We start from the raw sequence: 22,095 nt of genomic DNA on the forward strand, positions 1-22,095 counted from the left end.
TGCCTGCAGGCCAGAAGAGGGCACCAGATCTCATTACAGATGGTTGTGAGCCACCGTGTGGTAGCTGGGAATTGAACTCAGGACTTCTGGAAGGGCTGACAGTGCTCTTAACCTCTGAGCCATCTCTCCAGGCCCAGCCAATGCTCTTAAAAGCTGAACCATTTCTGCAGCACCTCCAAAGTTGTTGTCAACTTCTTCCTCCTCCTCTTCTTTTTCTTTTTTTTTCTTCTCCTTCTTCTCTTTCTCTCTCTCTTTTTTTTGTTTTTGTTTTTGTTTTTGTTTTTGTTTTTGTTTTTGTTTTTCGAGACAGGGTTTCTCTGTGTAGCCTTGGCCATCCTGGACTCACTTTGTACACCAGGCTGGCCTCGAACTCACAGCGATCCGCCTGCCTCTGCCTCCCGAGTGCTGGGATTAAAGGCGTGTGCCACCATGCCTGGCTTCTCTTTTTTATTTTATTTTATTTTTTTAATTAATTTATTCTTGTTACATCTCAATGGTTATCCCATCCCTTGTATCCTCCCATTCTTCCCTTCCTCCCATTTTCCCCTTATTCCCCTCCCCTATGACTGTTCCTGAGGGGGATTACCTCCCCCTGTATATGCTCATAGGGTATCAAGTCTCTTCTTGGTAACCTGTTATCCTTCCTCTGAGTGCTACCAGGTCTCCTCCTCCAGGGGACATGGTCAAATATGAGGCACCAGAGTACGTGTGAAAGTCATACCCCACTCTCTACTCAACTGTGGAGAATGTTCTGCCCATTGGCTAGATCTGGGTAGGGGTTGAACGTTTACTGCCTGTATTGTCCTTGGCGCCTTAGTTTGAGCGGGACCCCTGGGCCCAAATCTACCTATCATAATGTTCTACTTTCTCTCTCTCTCTCTTTTTTTTTTTTCAAGACAGGGTTTCTCTGTGTAGCCTTGGCTGTCCTGGACTCACTTTGTAGACCAGGCTGGCCTCAAACTCACAGAGATACATTTTCCTCTGCTTCCCTGAGTGTTGGGATTACAGGTGTGTGCCACCACGCCCAGCTCCAAAGCACATTCTTAGGTGTATTCTTCCCGAGAAATTATTTCATGTTAATGGCTTTGTTTTTATTTCTTATTTTTTTTTTCTGACAGGAAAGGTCTCCTTATGTAGTCCCAAACTGACTAACTCATTACATAGCCCAACCTAATGGGACTGCAAATCCTCTGGCTTCAGACTCAGAGGGCTGGGATTATAGGTTGCTGGCTCCTGGCCAAAATAGGTGCTCCCCCTTTTTTGGTAGTTTGTTTTGTTTTCTGTTTTTCGAGACAGGGTTTTTCTGTATGGCCCTAGCTGTCCGGAAACTCGCTCTGTAAACCAGGCTGGCCTCCAACTCACAGAGATCTGCCTGTCTCTGCTTCACAAGTGCTAGGATTAAAAGCTTGTACCACCTCACCTCCTGGCTCAAAAGAGGTTACTTTTAGCTCAGTGCAATCCACAGAGCACTTTCCAGATCTCTCTCTCTCTCTCTCTCTGTCTCTCTCTTTTTAACTTTTAGGAACTTTATTTTCTCTCCATTTCCCCCTTTGCTCAGGTGTCTCCAGAGCAGCTCAGGACCATTCAATGGTGGCTCCAACCCACTCGGTCGCCTACGCTGTGGGAGCTGCTGACCAGTCCTTAGTGGCTGGCTGGGCGCTCCTGTCCTCAGTAGGGAACTGCTGGATGGGCAGGGAGGGCACCCGCACACCCTCAGACCAGTCTGCCACCTCTGGCTGAGCAGTGGTGAACTCAGGAGCTGGTGCAGTCCATTTGCTCTGGAATTCCTCCTTGGCCACAGCCTTCTCAGCAGCAGCCTGCTCCTCCTTCTCAGTCGCCGATGGGTCTCTGTAGAAGTAAAGATCAGGCATCACCTCCCATGGGTGCTCATGGGAGATAGTGCCACGCATGTGGAGTACTTCCCAGGCCAGCATCCACCACATCAGACCCACTGAGTGAGCTCCCTTGTTGTTGCATGGGATGGCAACGTTCACATAGCGCAGAGGAGAATCCGTGTTGCACAGAGCGATGGCGGGCAGGTTGACGTAAGAGGCCTCTGTGAGGGGCTGGTGGTCAGCCCTGGGGTCAGTCACCACTAGAAGCCATGGCTCCCTGAAGGCTGCTTGGATCTGGTTGGTGAAGGTCCCAGGTGTGAAGCGGCCAGCAATGGGAGAGGCTCCAGGGGCAGCAGCGAACTTCAGCACAGCTCGCCGGCCAGTGGAGGAGGAGATGACGCTGACAGTCAGCGGGGTTCTCACTGGCAATAATAGCCTGAGCTGCAAGCAACAGCTTCTCCCAGGTCCTCTTCAGATTTATGATGTAGACACCATCACTCTTCCTTTTGTAATGTACTACTCCATCTGAAAGTCAAGGTTGGTGGCATGTAAGTGGGTTCCTGCCCCAAGGAACTTGAGGACATCCTCCTCCTTCATCTGCAGGACATCAAGGGCTACGGACATTGTGTAAGCTTCCGTTTCAGTTACGACGGGAATCAAGAACAACGCTGTATGGACCCATCCCTGGGCAGCGCGGAAAGTCTCTCTCTCTGTGTAAAGATTTCTTTATTACAGTGTTCCGCATGCATGCATGCATGCATACCTGCACGGCAGAAGAGGGCACCAGATCTCATTATAGGTGGTTGTGAGCCACCATGTGCTGGGAATTGAACTCAAGACCTTTGTTTTCCAGATCTCTTGCTGAAAGACCCAGGAAAGCTTGACTCACACCAAAGTCAAGCAAGCTGGGGTCTTGTCTTCCGATCTACTCCGCCCCCTCCCCTCACTTTCGCAGAACTTTTCAAAGAGGCAGGGCACCTACGGCCCCGCCCTTCGCCACTTCCCCACTCCCACAACTACAACTACAAATCCCATCGTCCCCCGCGCTCACGCGAACTACGCGAGAGCAAGATGGCCGACACCACGGCGGCTGGGCCTAGTAGCTCCGGAACGGTAAGGCTGGAGAGGCCAAGGCGTAAAGCCGAAAGAGGTTGGGTCCTAGGGTTCTTTCCTATGATCTAGGGCACAATCTCGTACCGAGAAACCCAGGACCACTCGGAGATCGGAGAGTATATCACGCTGCTTGGTACTTGGCGACGGCATCCTAAATTCTTGCACCTAAGACGTGATTGGCTCTTTCCCTGCTGAGCCCGGAACACCTTCTGATTGGTCTGAAGAGGCTGTTTTTCATCCTCTCACTGGCCAGCCAAAGTTGGAAGGGAGTCCCTTTTCAAAATATATACCTTCCTTTCCTTTCCTTGAGGTTGCTTCTAGCCCTCTGCATCTGATGTTATTACCGTTTTAATTTTCCTTGCTAATGGTGTAGAGATGGAACAGAAGGCAGATTTACTGGTTCAATCCCACCATCCGAGTAGATATTCGCTCTCTTTTCACTTCCCTCCTGCCTGCCTCTCCCTCCCTGGTGTTGGGCTTTAAAGGTGTGTCCACCACCACCCTAGCGAGTGTATATAGTTTTATAATTTGCTCCATAAAGATGTGAAGGGGATGTCGGGCGTGGTGGCGCACGCCTTTAATCCCAGCACTCGGGAGGCAGAGGCAGGCGGATCGCTGTGAGTTTGAGGCCAGCCTGGTCTACAAAGCAAGTGCAGGACAGCTAAGGCTACACAGAGAGACCCTGTCTTGAAAAACAAAAACAAAACAAAACAAAACAAAAAGGTGATGGGACTGGAGAGATGACTTAATGGTTTAGACCGACTGTTGCTCTCCTAGAGGACCCGAGTTTGGTGGAGTGGCTCACAACCACCTGTAACTCCAGCTTCCGGGAATCCAGCAACCTCTCCAGGCCTCCAGGGGCACTTGCACCGAACATGCATACACACACACAGCACATGTACATCTACATGTTTGTTTTTTGAGCAAGTAATGTTTATCCTATTGGAAGTCTCTGGATTTGGATCCTCAATTATTATTCATTTGGTAAGATTTGTAAGTCTAAATATTAAACACTGATAACTAATTTAGCAAATGAGGACTTTTTACCAAAATATTTTTATTTATTTATTTATTTATGTATACACTGTTCTGCCTGCATGTGTGCCTGCCAGCCAGAAGAGGACACCAGAACTCATTATAGATGGTCATGAGCCACCATGTGGTTGCTGGGAATTGAACTCAGGACCTCTGGAAGAGCAGCCAGTGTTCTTAACCTCCTGAGCCATCTCTCCAGCCTGCAAGCGAGAACTTTTGCTAGCCAGGCCAAAGTTGGTACATGCCTGTAATTCCTGTGCTGGGGTGGAAGAAGTGAGAGGATTGGCACTGTCAGCCTAGGTTACATATCTAGTGTGGCCAGTCGGAAAAACAGAAGAAAGACAGGAACAAAACAAAACAGGACATTTTTGTTTGCTTTTGATGGTGTGTGGACTCTGTGCTGTCATCCTTGTCTAGTGGCTAAGAGTCTCCTCTCTCTGGGCCTTCTGATGTCTAGAGACCAGGAAGTAAACAGTCCACTAACCCTGCTGATAACTACCACCTGGCCCGGAGGCGGACTCTGCAAGTGGTTGTGAGCTCCTTGCTGACAGAGGCGGGCTTTGAGAGCGCTGAGAAAGCGTCTGTGGAAACCTTGACAGAAATGCTGCAGAGCTGTGAGTACCGAGGAACACTAGGCCTTCTTTCTCCTTTACAGAGCCCAGCTCCGTGAACTTCATCTCAGAGACTCTTCCTCCCCTTTTCTTGGAAGACTGTTAAGAGACTCAGTTTCAGGCTGAAGAAACAAAACTTGTCCCCACTGTAGAATAAAACTACTTGTTTTGATGTTTGTGTGTGTGGGAGAGAAACCTGTGGCAGCGTTATCCTTTTAAACATTTGTGGTGGTGTTAAGTACACATTAACTATACTGTGCAACCCTTGGCATTATCCATGCCCAGAAACCTGTACCCCTGAACAAAACTCATCGGTCTTCTCCCTAGCCCCAAGAACTTCTGTCTACGTTCCATCTTTGAATTTGCTGTGTGTGTGTGTGTGTGTGTGTGTGTGTGTGTGTGTGTGTTTCATACCTTTTATTTTTTTTTAACTTTCATTTACGTGTGTGGGTGTGTGTGGGTGTGGTCGGGACTGCTTGCATGACATCACACACATATGGAGGCCAAAGGAGAGCTCGTGGGGATCAGTTTACTTCTTCCACCATACAAGTCCCAGGATAAGAACTCAGGTCATCGGCAACAAGTACTTTTACCACTGAGCATCTCTCTGGCTCTGAATTTGCTTTTTGTGGGTTTTTTGGTTTTGTTTTTGTTTTTCATTTTTCTCCATTTGTCAGATAAATGGGATCTGAAAATATTTGTCTTCCTGTGCCTGCCTTATTTCATTGAACATAATGTTCCAAAGTTTATCCACGTTACAGATCCCATTTCACTTGAAGAATGTGATTCCTTTTAAAAGCCGAATACCTACTCCATTGTGTAGGTGGGTAGAGTGGGCACATCATCATCATCCCTGCCCTGGGGGGCGGAGGCAAGAATATCAGAAGTTCAAGTATCCGCCAAACATGGAGTTTGAGGCTATGTGAGAGCATGACTCAGAGCTAACAGAAGCAGCCCATTGGATGTGTGCACCCCCTTTGGAGTGATGCATTCATCTGTCAGTGGATAGATAGATTCTTTCCCACTTCTTGAATTCTTGAATTCGTGCTGCTGTGTGTGACTGAGTGTGCACAGGGCCTGTTAGAGCCCTGCCTTCGCTCATTTGGGACAGTATAGAGATGAGAGCTGGTGCCTTACCTGGTGATCTTATGTTGAACTTTGGAGGAACTCTGGCCTTTGACCCTTGTAGACATCTCAGAAATTGGGAGAAGTGCCAAATCTTACTGCGAGCACACAGCCAGGACGCAGCCCACGCTGTCGGACATCGTGGTCACACTGGTTGAAATGGGTGAGTGCTCTCTAGCTTCCAGTGCTTGCTCATCTCTGAGTCGGGGTCACCAGGGAGGGAGGAGAGCCTGGGGTTGGGGTGTCTGCGGAGTATTCTTGGATTCCCTCCTGTTTTGCCTGATTCGCTCTGTAGTTTAGAAAGTTATGAGGAAAGAGCCCTCCTTAGCCCTTGCTGGGGTGTTCTGCTGGGCAGAATAGTGGCTAAGTTGGGAGTGTAAGTCTCCTTTCCACACCGTTACCTTGCCTTTTCATGTTCGGCATCCTGTGGCCTAGGCAGTGATGGGTTTTCTTGTCCCTAGGGTTCAATGTGGACACTCTCCCTGCTTATGCAAAGCGGTCTCAGAGGATGGTCATCACTGCACGTAAGTGGCTAGAACCCGGGTACCTAGTAAGTATTCAGTGGAAGGATTGGGCAGCCATCAGAGAGGTGGCTGTTTCCTCAGTGCAGGCCCCTCCAGTCTTAGGGGTGGTCAGATATCCACAGCTGACTTTGTCTGGGCAATGAGGTTGGGATGTGAAGCTCAGTCGGCAGACAGCTGAGCCATGTCTGAGCTACTGGCTTGCACTTCAGCCCTGAAGAACTGACAACACTAGGAGCCTGGGAAAGCTCTTGCTCCTCTACATCAGAACTGGAAAACTCTATGGTCGACGAGCAAAATACGGCCCGCTGCTTGCTTTCGTCAATAACATTTTACTGGCATGTAGCTGTGTTTTCTTATCATCTGTGATTGCTTTATTGTTGTGAAGGCAGTTTTGTGGCTTGCATCGTCTGAACTGCTGCTGTTGGGTGGTTACACCTGTAATCCTAGCACTGAGGAGGGAGTGGGGGTTTGCTGCAGAGTGAGGTCTAGGCTAGCCTGAGTTAGGCAAGACTCTGGCCCAAAAAACAAGCAAACAAAAGAAATCAAAATAGTTGTCATGTATTCTTTTATGTAAAGAGTTTAATTCTGCTTTAGATGAAAGTGGGTCCCTTAAGCTAAGTATGGAGTAACTGCTTTAGTCTCTAGGACTTAGGGGAAGATGCTGCACTTGTTTCTTTTTTGTTTGTTTGTTTGTTTGTTTTTTGTTTTGGTTTTTTGAGACAGCGTTTCTCTGTGTAACAGCTCTAGCTGTCCTGGCCTTGAATTCACAGAGATCCGCTTGCCTCTGCCTCCCAGGTGCTGGGATTAAAGATGTGTGCCGCCACCACCTGGCTTTGCACTTGTTTCTTAAAGTCACATTTTTGCACTGGAATCTTTTTAGACATTGCATGTGTTTATTGTGTGTGTATGCACACACATGCCATGGAGGGCAAAGAACAACTTGGTAGAGTTGGTGGAGTTGGGGTCTCCCTGCGCATGGTGGGTCCTGGAGATTGGCTGTGGTGGCAAGCACCTTTCCCCACCTCGCCACCTCACCCCCTGCACTGGAAAGAAGCCTCGGAAAGCCATTCTCCTTCCTGGCTTGCATTTGTTAAGCTCACACTTTGCTCAGCTCAGTATTTGTTATTTGGGGTCTCTAAACAGTGTGTGTGTGCTGGGGATTGGACCCCAGGGCCTCCTGCATGCTGAGGTTAAGCTGCTCCTAGTGCACCCAGCGCCTCTGGAAAGACAGCTAGCAGCGCATCAAGAACTGGCCCCTTAGTGAACTTCAGCATGGTTTTTTTTTTTTTTTTTTTTTGAGACAGGGTTTCACAGTCTTACCTGGCTCAGCATGTGTTTTTTGTTGTTGTTTTGTTTTGTTTTTTGTTTGTTTTCTTGTTTTTAGTTTTTTTGTATTTTGCTTTTTCTTTTTTAATAAGTTGCTGAGCTCAGAGTCTCACTGTCTGTACTGGTTAGGTTTCTTTTGTTTTGTTTAAGATTTATTTACAGCCAGGAAAGGTGGTGCATACCTTTAGTTCCAGCACTGGGAGGCAGAGGTAGGTGGATCTCTGTGAGTTTGGGGCCAGCCTGGTCTACAAAGTGAGTCCAGGACAGCCAAGGCCTCAAAGAGAAACCCTGTCTTGAAGAACAAAGCAAAAACCAAACTAAAACCAAAACCAACTTAATTTACTTATGTATTTGAGTGTTTGGTCTGCATGCCAGAAGAGGGCAACAGATCCCATTATAGATGCTTGTGAGCTGCCATGTGTGTGGGTGCTGGGAATTGAGCTCAGGACCTCTGGAAGATCAGTCAGCGCTCTTAACCACTGAGCCATCACTCCAGCCACTCAGTGTATTTTTTTTTTAATGTATACAGTGCTCTGCCTGCATGTACATCTGAAGGCCAGAAGGCATCAGATTACATTATAGATGGTTGTGAGCCACCATGTGGTTGCTGGGAATTGAACTCAGGACCTCTGGAGGAGTAGTCAGTGTCCTTAACCTCGGAGCCATCTCTCCTGCCCTCAGCATAGTCTTTTATGTAGTGGCTTTGGTGACAGCCACTTTCCTGTTCATGCAAGAGGTTTGCAGGCAGATTGTCACAGATTAAGATAGCAAGCACGATTACCTGGCAGGACAAGGCATTGTATGCTAATCTGGAAAGTTACAGAAGGCCTTTTATCAATAGAAATACAAGGTGTTTAATTGTGGCCCTGTGAAAAGAGGGGGGATTTGACAAAGACCATCATGTGTAGAATGCAGGGATTGGAGAAGTAATCACTTGTGATTCTGTTGCAGCTCCGGTGACCAATCAGCCAGTGACTCCGAAGGCCCTCACCGCAGGGCAGAACCGACCCCACCCACCACACATCCCCAGCCATTTTCCAGAGTTTCCGGATCCCCACACCTACATTAAAACTCCAGTGAGTGGTCACGCCACCAGGGGCTGTGTGTTCTGTAAAACAGTTGATGAAGGGTTACAGATGAAAGTACAGTTTGGTAGCACACGCCCTTTAATCCCAGCACTCAGGAGGCAGAGGCAGGTGGATCACTGTAAGTTCGAGGCCAGCCTGGTCTACAAAGTGAGTCTAGGACAGCCAAGCCTACGCAGAGAAACCCTGTCTTGAAAAAAAAAAGAAAAAAGAAAAAAAATGCAATTCAGTTCTCACTGTGACATCCCTACAGACAAGAAATCTTGTTATGGGTCATGGTGGTTCATCGCTGTCATCCCAGCACTGGGAAGGCTGAGGTAGAAGGGTTGCCATGAGTTTGAGGCTAGCCTGGGCTACAGAGTGAGACGCTGTCTCACAAAGAGAGACAAAGGGGAGAGTTGCACAAACTAAGGCAATATGGTAAGGAAGAGTTCTGATTTTTACAAACAAATGTGCGTGTGTGTCTGCGCACCTGTGCACACAAAGGCCAGAAAAGGGCATTGGATCCCTTGGAATTGGATGTAGGTCCTGGGAATTGAGCCCAGGTCCTCTACAAGGACAGCCAGTGCTCCTAACCACTGAGCTATCTCTCCAGCCCCCAAGAATTATGATCTTTAAGTTGTCTCCGGAAGACTAGTTAACAAACACCAAACTTCTTAGCCACACAGAGTACAGCTGGGGGGCTGGTCCACTTGTTTGGGATGATTCTTGGTGAGATTACAGGCTGCTGTGGTGGTCACACACATACTTTTCTGGAGTTTCCAAACTTCTCATTACACAGAAGTCATTATTTGTTCAAAGATTTATTTATTTATTATGTATGCAACGCTCTGCCTGCATGTACACCTGCAGGCCAGAAGAGGGCATCAGATTACATTACAGATGGTTGTGAGCCACCATGGGGTTGCCGGGAATTGAACTCAGGACCTCTGGAAGAGCAGTCAGTGCTCTTAACCACACAGAAGTCATTTTGAACCAGGAAAAAGTTACTTGAAATACACGGACTCGTTGCATGTCACGAAGAGCCGACTGTAACGTATTTGTGTGGATGTGCTTGCCTGGCAAGTTAATCTTCCCTCAGGCGCACTGGTGGGGCCGCAGATACAGCTTCCCACATTGCCTTCAGCCAGGACTAACGGTGCAGACTGTGGGACAGGTTTTCAGGGAGTGCAGGATTCAGGGAAGGAATAGTGTAGCCATTGGCTTGGACTGCAGTCTCAAGAGTGTTCCGGGGCTGCCATGTGAAAGGGCCACAAACTAGATGACTTAGAACAATAGCAGTGCATTGTTTCACCAGCCTAAGGGCCAGAATTCCAGAATCAAGGTGCTATCAGAGCCATGCTCCCTCTAAGCCCTGTAGGAGAATCCCTGTTCACCTTCTGCTAGCTGAGGGTGTGCCAGCATTATAGTTGTGTCCTTCCAATCTTCCTGTCCCCCTGTGATACTGGCTTTCTACTTCTACAGTTAAAATACCTTGTCAAAAAAAAAAGTTATTTGCCTGGCAGTAGTGGTGCCTGCCTTTAATCGCAGCAGTCAAGAGGCAGAGGCAGGCAGATCTCTGAGTTCGATCTACAGAGTGAGTTTCAAGGCAGCCAAGGCAACACAGTGAAACCCTGACTTGAAAAGCCAATTGATCAATCTTTTTCATCTTTTCATTTAGTGTTGGTTGTTGGAGACAGAGTCTCAGGCAGCTCAGGTTAGCCTCCAGCTCAGTATGTCGTTAAAGATGGCTTTAGACTCCAAGTGCTCCTGCCTGTCCCTCTGAAGCACTGAGATCACAAATGTACATCATTCCTCCTGCGTCAAGGTGCTTACGTGTAGGAATAGTATCGCTGGCCTAGGGTATTAAAACACAAGCCTGATCCTTAGATCAGTTTACTATAATTCTTTAATGGTTCTCCTAGTTGAAAGTTTAAATCCAAAAGATGTGGCCAGGCATGGTGCTGCTTGCTTTAATCACAGCATTTAGGAGGCAAAGGCAGGAAGATCTCTTGCATATTAGGCCAACCAGGGCTACACAGTGATACCCTGTCTCCACAGAAAGAAAGAATGAATGAATGAAAGAAAGAAAGGTTAGAGAGAGGACTCAGCATTTAGGAGTGCTTGCTGCTCTTCCAGAGGACCAGAGTTCGATTCCCAGCAACCATATTGGGCAGTTGACAGCCATGGGTAACTAGTTCCAGGGGATTTGCCATCCTCTTGTGGCCTCCACAGGCCCCTGCATAGATGTGAGCACTCCCGTCTCTCTCTTCCTTTCCCTCCCTCTCTTTTTACTATTTTTTATTTGTCTTATGTGTATAAGAGATTTTTGCTTGCATGTATAGACATACACGTACCACATGCGTGCTGGTTCCTAAGGAAATGGTGAGTCTCCGTGTGAGTGTTGGGAATAGAACCCAGGTCCTTTGTAGGAGCAAATGCTCTTAACCACTGAGCCAGTTCTCCAGCCCTTGAAAATCTTTAGAAATTCAAAACCTCCTTTATGTTGTGAAGAACTGTTGTTTGGTCAGTATTAACATGTCATTTCTAGCTGGGCGTGGTGGTGCACGCCTTTAATCCCAGCACTCGGGAGGCATAGACAGGCGGATCACTGTGAGTTTGAGGCCAGCCTGGTCTACAAAACGAGTCTATGACAGCCAAGGCTACACAGAGAAACCCTGTCTCGAAAAACAGAGAAAAAAAAAATCATTTCTGCCTCTGTAGTTTAAAATATCTTGATGGCTTTTTCATTCTTACTGGACCTTGGGCGTTTCTGCAGAGGTGGCCAGCAAGGCGCTCACTGCTAGACTCTACTGTCCCTGACCTTCTCAGCTGCCCTTACAACACAGCCTCAACCTGTTTCTCCTTCCTTCTTAAAACGTTAAGTTTATTTCATTCATCTGTGTGGGTAGGCACTCGCCCCCAGAGAGAGAGAGAGAGAGAGAGAGAGTGAGAGAGAGAGTGTGTGTGTGTGTGTGTGTGTGTGTGTGTGTGTGTTGTGCATGGATGTGTGGGGATCAGAGGAGAACCTGAGGTGGAACAGAGTTTAGTTGGTCAGGCTTGGTGAGTGCCCTGACCTGCTGAATCATCTCGCCTTCAGTCTGTATTTTACCCTCCCTCCTTTTCTTCCTCCCCAGAGGCCTCTTTCTTAGACCAGGCTGGCCTTGACCTCACTGAGATCTGCCTGCATGTCCATAATTCTAGAGGGACTCTTGGGCCAGTGTGTCTGTTTGAGGAGGTGGATCTGAAACAGCATGATACAGTAAGCAAATGCACACGGGCCACCACTCACACGCTGGGATGCCAGGTTACTCAGAACAGAGATCTCCTGTTAGAGCTCCTTGGGGTGTCTAGTCTTCCTTGAGGATGTGTGCCTTACACCTAAGGCTAGCGGCCGTGGGAACTGGGCAATGGCGCAGTCAGCTATGTAGTAAGTATTTGCAGTTTTCTTAATACTGGGACACTTTTTTGTCTGCTGCTTTTCCCATAGCTCTGCTCTAATGTTAGTTAACAGGTCATGGTCTCAGAAGGACATGGCTGCAGCAGGGCAGGACCTGAGGAGAGCTGTAGATGGCACAGGCTCAACCTGCCTTTTCTCTCGTTCTAGACATACCGTGAGCCAGTGTCTGACTACCAGGTCCTGCGAGAGAAGGCTGCATCTCAGAGGCGAGACGTGGAGCGGGCACTCACCCGCTTCATGGCCAAGACTGGCGAGACCCAGAGTCTCTTCAAGGATGACGTCAGCACCTTCCCCTGTGAGGGGCACCCCTGTTCTGTTGTTTGAGATATCACACCATCTTTCCCCTCTCTCTGTGGTGGTGAGAGATGAAGGGTTTTCTCCAGTGCAGTTTATTTTTCAGAGCTAGGTTTCTTCCCTCAAGTTCCAAGACCCTATTTCTAGCTGATGACGCCCAAGTAGAAAGGTTCCCATATGTTGGCCGCTCAAGGCAGTGACTTTATGTTACATCACAGGTAGCTGAGTCCTGGGCAGCAGAGGACCGCCCGTGGAAATGGTGGCCCAAGCGGCAGGAGGAACCCTGGCGTCTGTAGCCAGTTGCTCAGCAGTGTGCTTTCTCCAGCCCTACCTCATTTAGGCTTTGTTGACTAAGTCACTCACCTCCATAGGTGACCTCAGGTTATGCAAAGCTGAATGAGGAGACTGGCCCATGCATTCAGTGAGGTCCACTCGGCGCCTGCTATGTGCCTGGCTCTGTAGTCATTGTGGCCAAAGGTCAGCAGGTGCTAACCATTCCCCACACGTCACCTCATACAGCCCTTCCAGACCCGTCAGTTAGTAACCATGGCTTTGCCTTTGCAGAACACAGAGGCTTGTGGGAAAGGGAAAATAACTAGCTCAAGGTCATGGTGACTAGGCAGCATTCAAACTAGCTCCCTCTGGCTGCTTTACAGAGTCATGTCTCTCTTACAATTCCCAGTGATTGCCGCCAGGCCTTTCACCATCCCCTACCTCACAGCCTTGCTTCCCTCTGAGCTGGAGATACAGCAGATGGAAGAGACAGACTCTTCGGAACAGGATGAGCAGACAGACACAGAGAACATCGCTCTTCATAACAGCATGGTGAGTTCTCCCCTCTGCCCGCCTCACAGTGCCCCCCAGACTATTCCACACTAGGCCCCTACCTCCGGGAACCGAACAAGGTCTGCCCCAGGTCCCTGGCTGTCTCTCAGAAGCTTGCATGATGGGCCTATGTGACTACTCCCCATCCCGACAGACACATCCTGGGGAGTCACTCATTTAGCAGATACTGAATGAGCACTGCCTGGTCCAGACACTGGTCAGGGGCTGAGGAAGCAGGAGAAGGCAAGACAGACACAGCCCTGCCCCAGCTGTGGAGGGGTCGGGGCATTAGAATGTGCCGCTTGAGTAAAGCCCTGAAGAGACCAAAGCCTGTGCATGGCTCAGAGTGGAGTTTCCAGGCTGTGGGCATGGCATTGAGGTGTGTTTGTAGGGCCAGCCTGAGCTAGAGCGAGCTAACTCGTGGTACCCTCTGCTGTACAGAAACATTCTTTTATGCAAAGTCCAAGAAAAGGATAGTTATTACGACTTGTTACTATTCTGGTAGCCTGAAAATGTAATCACGTGTTAGAAAACTTGATCCTGCCTCTGCCTACCAAGTGCTGGCACTATAGCAGGGCATACAGTCACACCTCACTTGGTGATCAGTTATAAACTGTCCTTTTATCTCCTGATGACAGGGTGTCTCTCAGGGACTGGTGCTATGGGACACTTTAACCCTGACCTTTTTCTCCATGTCCTTGAACATAGAGCAACTGTTAGTTTCAGAGTGGTCAGTCGTTTTGTTTTGTTTTGTTTTTTCTTATGCTTAAACTAGCTGTCTTGTGCAGACAACCCAGAAATTTAAATTTTTCCTCTTCTATAAAAAATGGTAGCAATCATCTACTTAGTGAGTGCATGTTTTGGAGTGAGCTTGTGTCTGATACTATTCTGGCTGCTCAGGATAAAGCAGTGACCCCAACAGATAAAACCTCTGCCTTTTGATAGCCTGTAAAGTCATCACTCAGGTATTGAAGCTGAAAGTGCTGTGGACAGAACAGTACACGGTGAGGATGGAGGCTTTGCTTTTCAATATGGTACACTCAGGGTGGACCACCAGGAGAGGAGAGGTGAGCCAAGCCGCTCTCTGGGGAAGAGGGTCCTTGTAGAATGTAGTAGTGGCTGCTGCCAAGGGCTGAAGGGACATTAGAGGTTGGAGTGGAGAGGCAGGGAAGGGCCGACTTGATGGGGCCAGTTGTTTGAAGAGCTGGGTGAGGAGAGTTGCAGGAGGGCTGTGGAGCCAGGGAGGGGACATCTCTTAACTTCTGGAAGCATCCCTGGTGGCTGTGAAGAGAGTGGGCCTGAAAGGGAATGCTGCTTTGTTAGAAAGCTGTCACAGTGACATAGGGCAGGGACAGGAATGGGTCCTCCTCCTCAGGTAGTCCCAGCAGAGGCAGTCAAAGGTCTGAGGGTATCCATAGGTAAAGCCAAAAGGATGTCCTGAAGGATGGGACTTGGGTGACAGCAAGGAAGCAAGTATAGTTGCAGAGCTCACGGACTCAAAGCATCTAAAGAATGCCAGCTTTATCCCCACAGTGGGAGACTTGGGGTAGGGCACCTGAGGAAAGCTGAGGCACACTGAATGTGAGGTGCCTACAGATGCTTGTATGAAGTGGGTATTTGAACTGGGAACTGGCGGAGGGAGAGAGGACAGGTTGCAGTTGGACTTGGAGCCTTTGGCATGGAAGTGGAGTGGACAGCCATGAGACAGGTAGGGGTTGTTGGTGTGCTCCAGCTGTGCCCAAGTCTGACCTCTACACTGGCCCAAGGAGCTTGTGACAGATCCCTCATATTTCTACAAACCTTTGAGTCAGTTGGCTGTTTTGCTTCCTGTCTCAAGGCTACCTCTGCCTGAAAAGGACCAAAAAGTAGCATTTTCACAAGCTGTCCTTGGTAGAGAGACATCTGCTGTCTTCATTTGTGGGACCCTTCACGTCACTCCCACCTGGTGTCTGAGGACATGTTTGAGGCACAGTGGACATGGCCTGTGAGAAGCTTTGGAGCCGGATGTGGAGGGATGGTAGATGCAGGGAATGCTGGGAAGTACTCTGTCAGGCAGGCCTTCCCCACACTTGGCCCCCATCAGTGTAGTTGGTCTTACAGCTCTTGTTTTAGACATGGACTCTCCAGGGGCTGTAGGTCCACCCACAGGGTTCAGTGTGAAGGAATCAAGCATGTGTACTTTAAAGGAGTGGCTTTGCAGGGAGAACAGTATTAATAGGATAGTGAGGGTATATTGTAAAACCTAGAAGCCATGCAGTCTTTAGGACCAGAAAGCCAGAAACTGGTGTCTGCACCCCAGGCAAGCTTTCCCTTGAGAGGAACCCTTTATTCTTTATTTTATTTTATTTATTTATTTATTTATTTATTTATTTTGCCATCTGGTTGGGGTCTGAGACCTTTAAACCTCCCACTGGAGAAGAGGACTCCTTGGTGTGTCACTAGGGGGCGCTACCGGGTCAGCTTCTGCTCACTACTAGGCCTGAGTGGCCAGGTCAGATTTTTGGTGTGGTTATTTCATGTCCTGCCCCTGCTGTCACTGCTCACTTTAAAGAAGCACAAAAACAAAGACTATGGAAAGTAGAGTAGAATATAAATACTAATAAGGAAAGAAGAATCAAGTACCCATGCTTCCAGGACAGTTTCTAAATTTAATTGAAATTCATGCTGTTTAATCAGACTTCACTAAAATGTAATAAGGATCCTGATTGACAGGTCACAACATCATTGACAATATGCACATGTGGGTGTCTGTGCACCCTGCATTGCTTTGCTGAGCTTCACTTCAGGATTCCAGAAGGTTCTGGAATATGCTGGAATATGTTCATTGGTTCCTTGTTGCAAATGCCAGAAATGAGAGCTTTGGGGAAATGTGTTAGGACTTGCATTAGTTTGGGCCTAGGAGGAAGAGAGCCTTCCTGTGCACTGATTGTTCTGGCCCTGTGTCTCTTACTTTAAGATATCCATAGTCACTTCTTTTTATCCTCCCATTGGGTCAAGCTTCCTCCCAGAAGCACATAAATTCTAAGCCTCACGCCCTGTCTCCATTCTTTATGTCCCTACCTTCTGAAGATGCCAAGGACCCTGGAGTATTTCATTTTGTCAGAGTTCATGGTTTTTCCTTTTATAGTCAGCCACTGCCCAGGTCTCATTGAGTCAGGCAGAGATGGAAACACTAGAGAGACAGTGGCTCCTGTCTTATCATTTCTTAATAAAGAGACACCGAAGGTGGTTCTTGTCGTAGGCACAGTCTCTTTCCTCATGCCTATGGTGTTCTGCTTTATTCCACCTTGTGCTCAAAGGATGATTCCGGAGCTGAGAAGGAGAACGCCTCTGTCCTGCAGCAGAGCTCCTCCTTGTCTGGCAGCCGGAACGGGGACGAGAGCATCATCGACAACCCTTACCTGCGGCCGGTGAAGAAGCCCAAGATCCGTAGGAAGAAGTGAGTGGGAGGCTGGGGTTCAGCCTGATTCGCCTGCTTGTTTGCTTCTGGGTAGCCGTAGGCTCGCTAGTGGGTGTGAGCTTGGTGTGTCCTGCCGCCAAGGCTGCCCTGCCAGCCTAGCACTGCCCCCTAGGAGAGCGGGTGGGGCCCCTTGGCAGGCTCTATGGCTCTTCTTCTTTCTAGGTCCCTCTCATGATCTGAGAAGGAAACTGCCCTGTAAGGGGGATACCACATTCCTGGGGGATGAAACCACAGAGGGAAGAAGGGGACGTCTTTCTGCCCATGTCCTGGCTACATCATTTCAGGAGGCATCTTCTCCGAAGACAACCTGTGTTGCTTTGATGTGTGGGTTGAGGAGGAAGCCATGGTGCAGTAAGAACTGCTCCATCCCCTTGGCCGTAGTGTTGCAAACAGGGCAGGAGCCTGCTGCCGATTTCATTGACCAATCACAAGACTTGATTCCTTTGAAACCTGGAGGGCCAGGGAAAGTGGCAGAAAGAGAAGGCCCACTGCTTCATACCCTGCAGAGAAGGCTGCCAGGTGTCTCTTCCGGAGCATGCGGATCCTTGTCATTGACCCACAAAAGTCATGGCACTGATTTACCCACCCAGAACCTCATTCTCATCTCTCTCCTGGGCCCCAAGATCCCTGCTAGCTGACGGAATGAGACTTTGACTCTCTCATCATGTTGGAAATAGGCCCACATGCAACCTTGGTCTGAGGCTGCCAGAAGCTAGGAGCATGTGTGTTAAAGTGGATGACAGTGGCCAGCATTTGATTAAAGCTGACCACATAGGGGCCATCCCCCTTGGAATGTGTGTTCCAGCCACTTTTTAGGATAACTGGTTTGCCCAGAGCCTGGGACGTACTTAGTTATCTCAGTGTCTGAGAGGAGCCATGGATTGTCAGCACCAGGAAGAGGATCAGCAGGGAGGTGGTAGGGAGAGCTAGGCTGAGCTGGCCAGTGCAGCTGGTGGTGGAAAGCCACATGCCCACCTGCTGCAGGGGCTGAGCTCAGAGATCTCAGGAGTGCACGTGTTTGTCAAGAAGCAAGTCGGAATCCACCCACCGCCGTCCCTGGAGAGAAGAGGCCAAGCCCACACTTCATGCCTCCAAGGAGACACTTGTCAAGTTGGTGTCTTCGGCTGGTTTTGAAGAGAGGTATTGAAAAACCAAACTCAAGGAAGAGTGACAGTGACATTGGAAGCTGAGCTGAAGTGACTATGTTGCGCCTCAGCTTGAATGCTGAGCGCTGTTCAGTCCTTCCCTCCCTGCTCCACCTGCCTCAGCTGGAATGCTGAGCGCTGTTCAGTCCTTCCCTCCCTGCTCCACCTTGGCGGCGCTGCTCCTCACCCTTCTCGCCTCTCCCCTTGGGTTTTTGAGACAGGATCTCACTCTGTAGCCCAAGCTATCCCACAACTCCCTGTGTAGCCAGGCTCAGTGGTCCCTCTGCCACATGCTGCAATTACAGGTGTGAGCCACTGTGCCTGGCTTGCTGTCAGTTGGCAGGAGGCTCTACCTTCCCTGCTGACCCCTGGGGTCTTTGGTCCCTTTGCCTGGAGGAAAAGAGCTCTGTGTCTGGAGTCAAAGGAAGGACGAGAAATGGTGGGAAAATGAGCTCCCCCAGCGGTGGACCAAACAGGGATATTCCCATTGTGACTCAGAACTTCCAGGTCAGAACAGGAGTAACCTGTGGACGCTGAGAGCCTGTGATGCCCTTGGCAACTCATGGCCCTGTCAGTTGAAATCCAGTCAAGGCAGACAGGAGGTAGCACACCAGCTGTTCCCATGCGTCTCCTCAGCACATCTGTACTGCCCCATTATCACTTCCTGAAGCTGTTGAGTACGTTGTTCAAGCTGGGGGGGGGGAGGGGTGGTTGCCCTTCACCTCAGAACTGCACCACTGCTGTTTCTCTTGGAAGAGAGCTGCTGGGACAGTGACCTGAATGATGTGTTGAAGTATGTAAGTCTCAATGTATATGTGTGTGTAATATATACATATATATATATATATATATATTTCTATTTTTATAAGTTGGGGGAGTCTTCTTGGAGGAAAAATAAAGTGATTTATGAAAAGTCTGTAATAAAAATTCATAATAAAAACTTTGTACAGGGGTTGAATGTAGGGCCTTTCAAATGGTAGGCAGATAAGTACTGTCCATAGCTTCTCCTGTGGCTTTATTTAGACGTGTGTTCTGGATGCTGAGGGGTGGTGACACACCTGCAGTCCCAGCATTTGGAATACTAAATTCAAAGCCAGCCTGGATTATGTAGTAAGCCAGAGCAAGCTGCTGTTTTCTGTTTGTGTTTTAAGGTTTTAAAAAATTTTGTGTGTATAGATGTTTTATCCGAGTGTGTATGTGTGTGTGTGCTTGGTTTCCTCGGGGGTCAGGAGAGAACGTTAGGTACCTAGAGCTGGAGTAAGAAGTGGTTGTGAGCCAGGCCTTGGTGGCGCACGCCTTTAATCCCAGCACTCGGGAGGCAGAGGCAGGCGGATCGCTGTGAGTTCGAGGCCAGCCTGGTCTACAAAGTGAGTCCAGGATGGCCAAGGCTACACAGAGAAACCCTGTCTCGAAAAAAACAAAAAAAAAGCAAGAAGTGGTTGTGAGCCGCCATACGCTGGGCCTGAGAGCAGCAAGTGCTCTAAACTCCTGAGGCATCTCTCCAGGCCCAGGTTTTTAGGTTGTTTTCTTTCTTTAAATGACCAGGGTAGTCTTGAACTTACTCTAACCTAGGCTACTTGAAGTCCTCTTGCCTCAAGCTTCTTAGGTAGCTGTGACCCTTGGAGGTGGAGTTAGAAGAAACTGTGAGCTGCCAAATATGGTTGCTGAGAACCCACCTAAGAGTCTTGGGAAGAGCAGCCATCTCCAGCTGCCCCACCCCCTTGTTTTAGTCTCATTGTATAGCCCTGCTTGGCCTGGATCTTGCTATTTAGTCTAGGCCGGCCTTGATGTCAAGAGATTTATTCAGTCCACCCCCACTTTGTGTGTGTGTGTTGTAACCCAGGTCCCTGTGCATGCTAGACAAGTCCCCTCTACTGAGTGACACACCCATCTCACTAGATGGTAATACTCTTGCTAGCCACAGTTCTGTTTTACACATGCCAAATCACGAACATGCACATAGACTCGAAAAGCAAATGTTGTTCTGGCCTTTGCAGCTGAGGACACAGAGGGACTCGGGCCTTCTGCTCCAAAGTCTACTATTTCCCTTACATGCCTTCCAGTGGTTGTGATTCTGTCCCTGTAATGCACTAGTCACCACCGTGTACTCAGTGATGCCATCACACCCACATGTGACTGACTCACTGCTGGGAAGAGAACCTGGACATGGCTCCTCTGTAGGGCGCCTTCAGTCAGACACACACACACAAACATGTCAGCCCTCCCTCCACACAGAAACACTGTACACACAAATACACACATACATGCCAGTCCCCCCTCCACACACAAACACTGTACACACAAACACACCAGTCCCCCCTCCACACACACTGTATACACACACACATGCCAGTCCCCCCTCCACACACAAACATTGTACACACACACATGCCAGTCCTCTACACACACACTGTACACACACACACACACACACATGCCAGTCCCCCCTCCACACACACTGTACACACAAACACACCAGTCCCCCTCCACACACACACACTGTACACACACACACGCCAGTCCCCCCTCCACACACACACACACTGTACATGCACACACACACGCCAGTCCCCCCTCCACACACAAACACTGTACATACACACATACACACACATGCCAGTCCTCCCTCCACACACACACACACACACTGTACACACACACACACGCCAGTCCCCCTCCACACACAAACACTGTACACACACACACACCAGTCCCCCCACACACACAAACTCTGTACACACAAACACACCAGTCCCCCCTCCACACACACACATGCCAGTCCCCCCTCCACACACACACACTGTACACACACACATGCCAGTCCCCCCTCCACACACAAACACTGTACACACACACACACCAGTCCCCCCCCACACAAACTCTGTACACACACACACACCAGCCCCCCACCCACACATACTGTACACACACACATGACAGTCCCCCTCCACACACACACTGCACACACACACACACATGACAGTCCCCCCTCCACACACACACACACTGCACACACACACACGACAGTCCCCCCTCCACACACACACACTGCACACACACACACATGACAGTCCCCCCTCCACACACACATACTGTACACACACACATGACAGTCCCCCCTCCACACACACACTGCACACACACACACGACAGTCCCCCCTCCACACACACACACTGCACACACACACACACACATGACTGTCCCCCCTCCACACACACACTGCACACACACACACGACAGTCCCCCCTCCACACACACACTGCACACACACACACACACACATGACAGTCCCCCCTCCACACACAAACACTGTACACACACGTGCGTGCGCATTCCTTTCCACATACAAGCATCACTCATGGCATCCCCTTACTCCAGAAAAAAAAAATCTGTCCATGAAAGGTGCGGCTTGCACAGTGACTGGATCATGCTGTGGCTCCCCTGCATGTTGGTTCATCCATCCTTGGGGTTCTGCTCGCAGTCACAGGACTGGAGGTAGAAACCAGCATCTCCTGGGTACAGGGCACAGGGAGGGACGAGGCCTGGGAAAGTGGAACTCTGATCTAAGAGCAAAACCCAGAAGCTGTACCCTGCCCCACCCCCCCAAACTTGAGGTTGCTTTATTGCAAAGGAAGTGAGGGTGTGCGGCTTTAGCTGAGTGGCTCTGGGCCTAGATAAAAGTTGAGGTGATTTTATCTTAGATGGAACTGATAGGCTTGTGGGCCATCACTGTACACACACACACACACACACACACACACACAGAGTCACTAGCGAGGCTTCAGGGTGTGTTGAGGGGAATCTTGTTGGACTAGACAGCCTGCTCCTGAGCACTGCTGAGCACCTGGTGTGGTGCGGTCACTTTTGCAGCCAAGCCTAGATGTCCACTGCCAGGTGCTCTTCAGGCCCTGGGTCAGTCCAGCCTCTGCTAGTAAGTTGTCACTTCCTCCTCTACATTGTTCCTTTGCCTTCCGTGCCTTCTGTCTTTGGTCAACAGCTTGGTCTTCCTTTCCTTTGATGGCTTTTCCCTTGAGCCTGCCTGACCAGGGAGGATCCTGGAAGGGCCACCTCTCACCTCAGGGACATGGATTCTCTGCTCTTCCTACTTTATTTGGGGTTCCTTAATGCTTATACCTCCCTTCCAGCCCACCTGCCCTAGATAGGAGAGAAAAGAGGTTAGTGGGAACAGGAGAAGTAGACCTTTTTGGACTCAGTTCCTGGGAGTGATTCCCCTGGCGTAGTTGGCAGGATTTCAGCAGACCAGCAGTTCAACCCAA

The 22,095-nt window shown here is 49.3% G+C and overlaps 1 protein-coding gene and 1 pseudogene across 1 annotated transcript; one reads left to right on the plus strand and one right to left on the minus strand.

Annotated features, from left to right (window-relative positions):
- Positions 1–1,574: 1,574 nt before the first annotated feature.
- On the minus strand, positions 1,575–2,459 carry LOC127195289 (40S ribosomal protein SA-like; annotated as a pseudogene).
- Positions 2,460–2,885: 426 nt separating this feature from the next.
- Taf8 (TATA-box binding protein associated factor 8) lies at positions 2,886–17,856 on the plus strand. Its single transcript, XM_051152842.1, has 9 exons — positions 2,886–2,948; positions 4,441–4,597; positions 5,784–5,882; positions 6,181–6,243; positions 8,521–8,645; positions 12,241–12,388; positions 13,070–13,212; positions 16,512–16,651; positions 16,835–17,856. The coding sequence occupies exons 1-9, from the start codon at positions 2,907–2,909 to the stop codon at positions 16,845–16,847; spliced, it is 930 nt and encodes a 309-aa protein (XP_051008799.1). The 5' UTR covers positions 2,886–2,906; the 3' UTR covers positions 16,848–17,856.
- Positions 17,857–22,095: the final 4,239 nt, after the last annotated feature.

This window comes from Acomys russatus, chromosome 11 (genome assembly GCF_903995435.1).
Source record: "Acomys russatus chromosome 11, mAcoRus1.1, whole genome shotgun sequence".
Taxonomy (NCBI): Eukaryota; Metazoa; Chordata; class Mammalia; order Rodentia; family Muridae; genus Acomys; species Acomys russatus.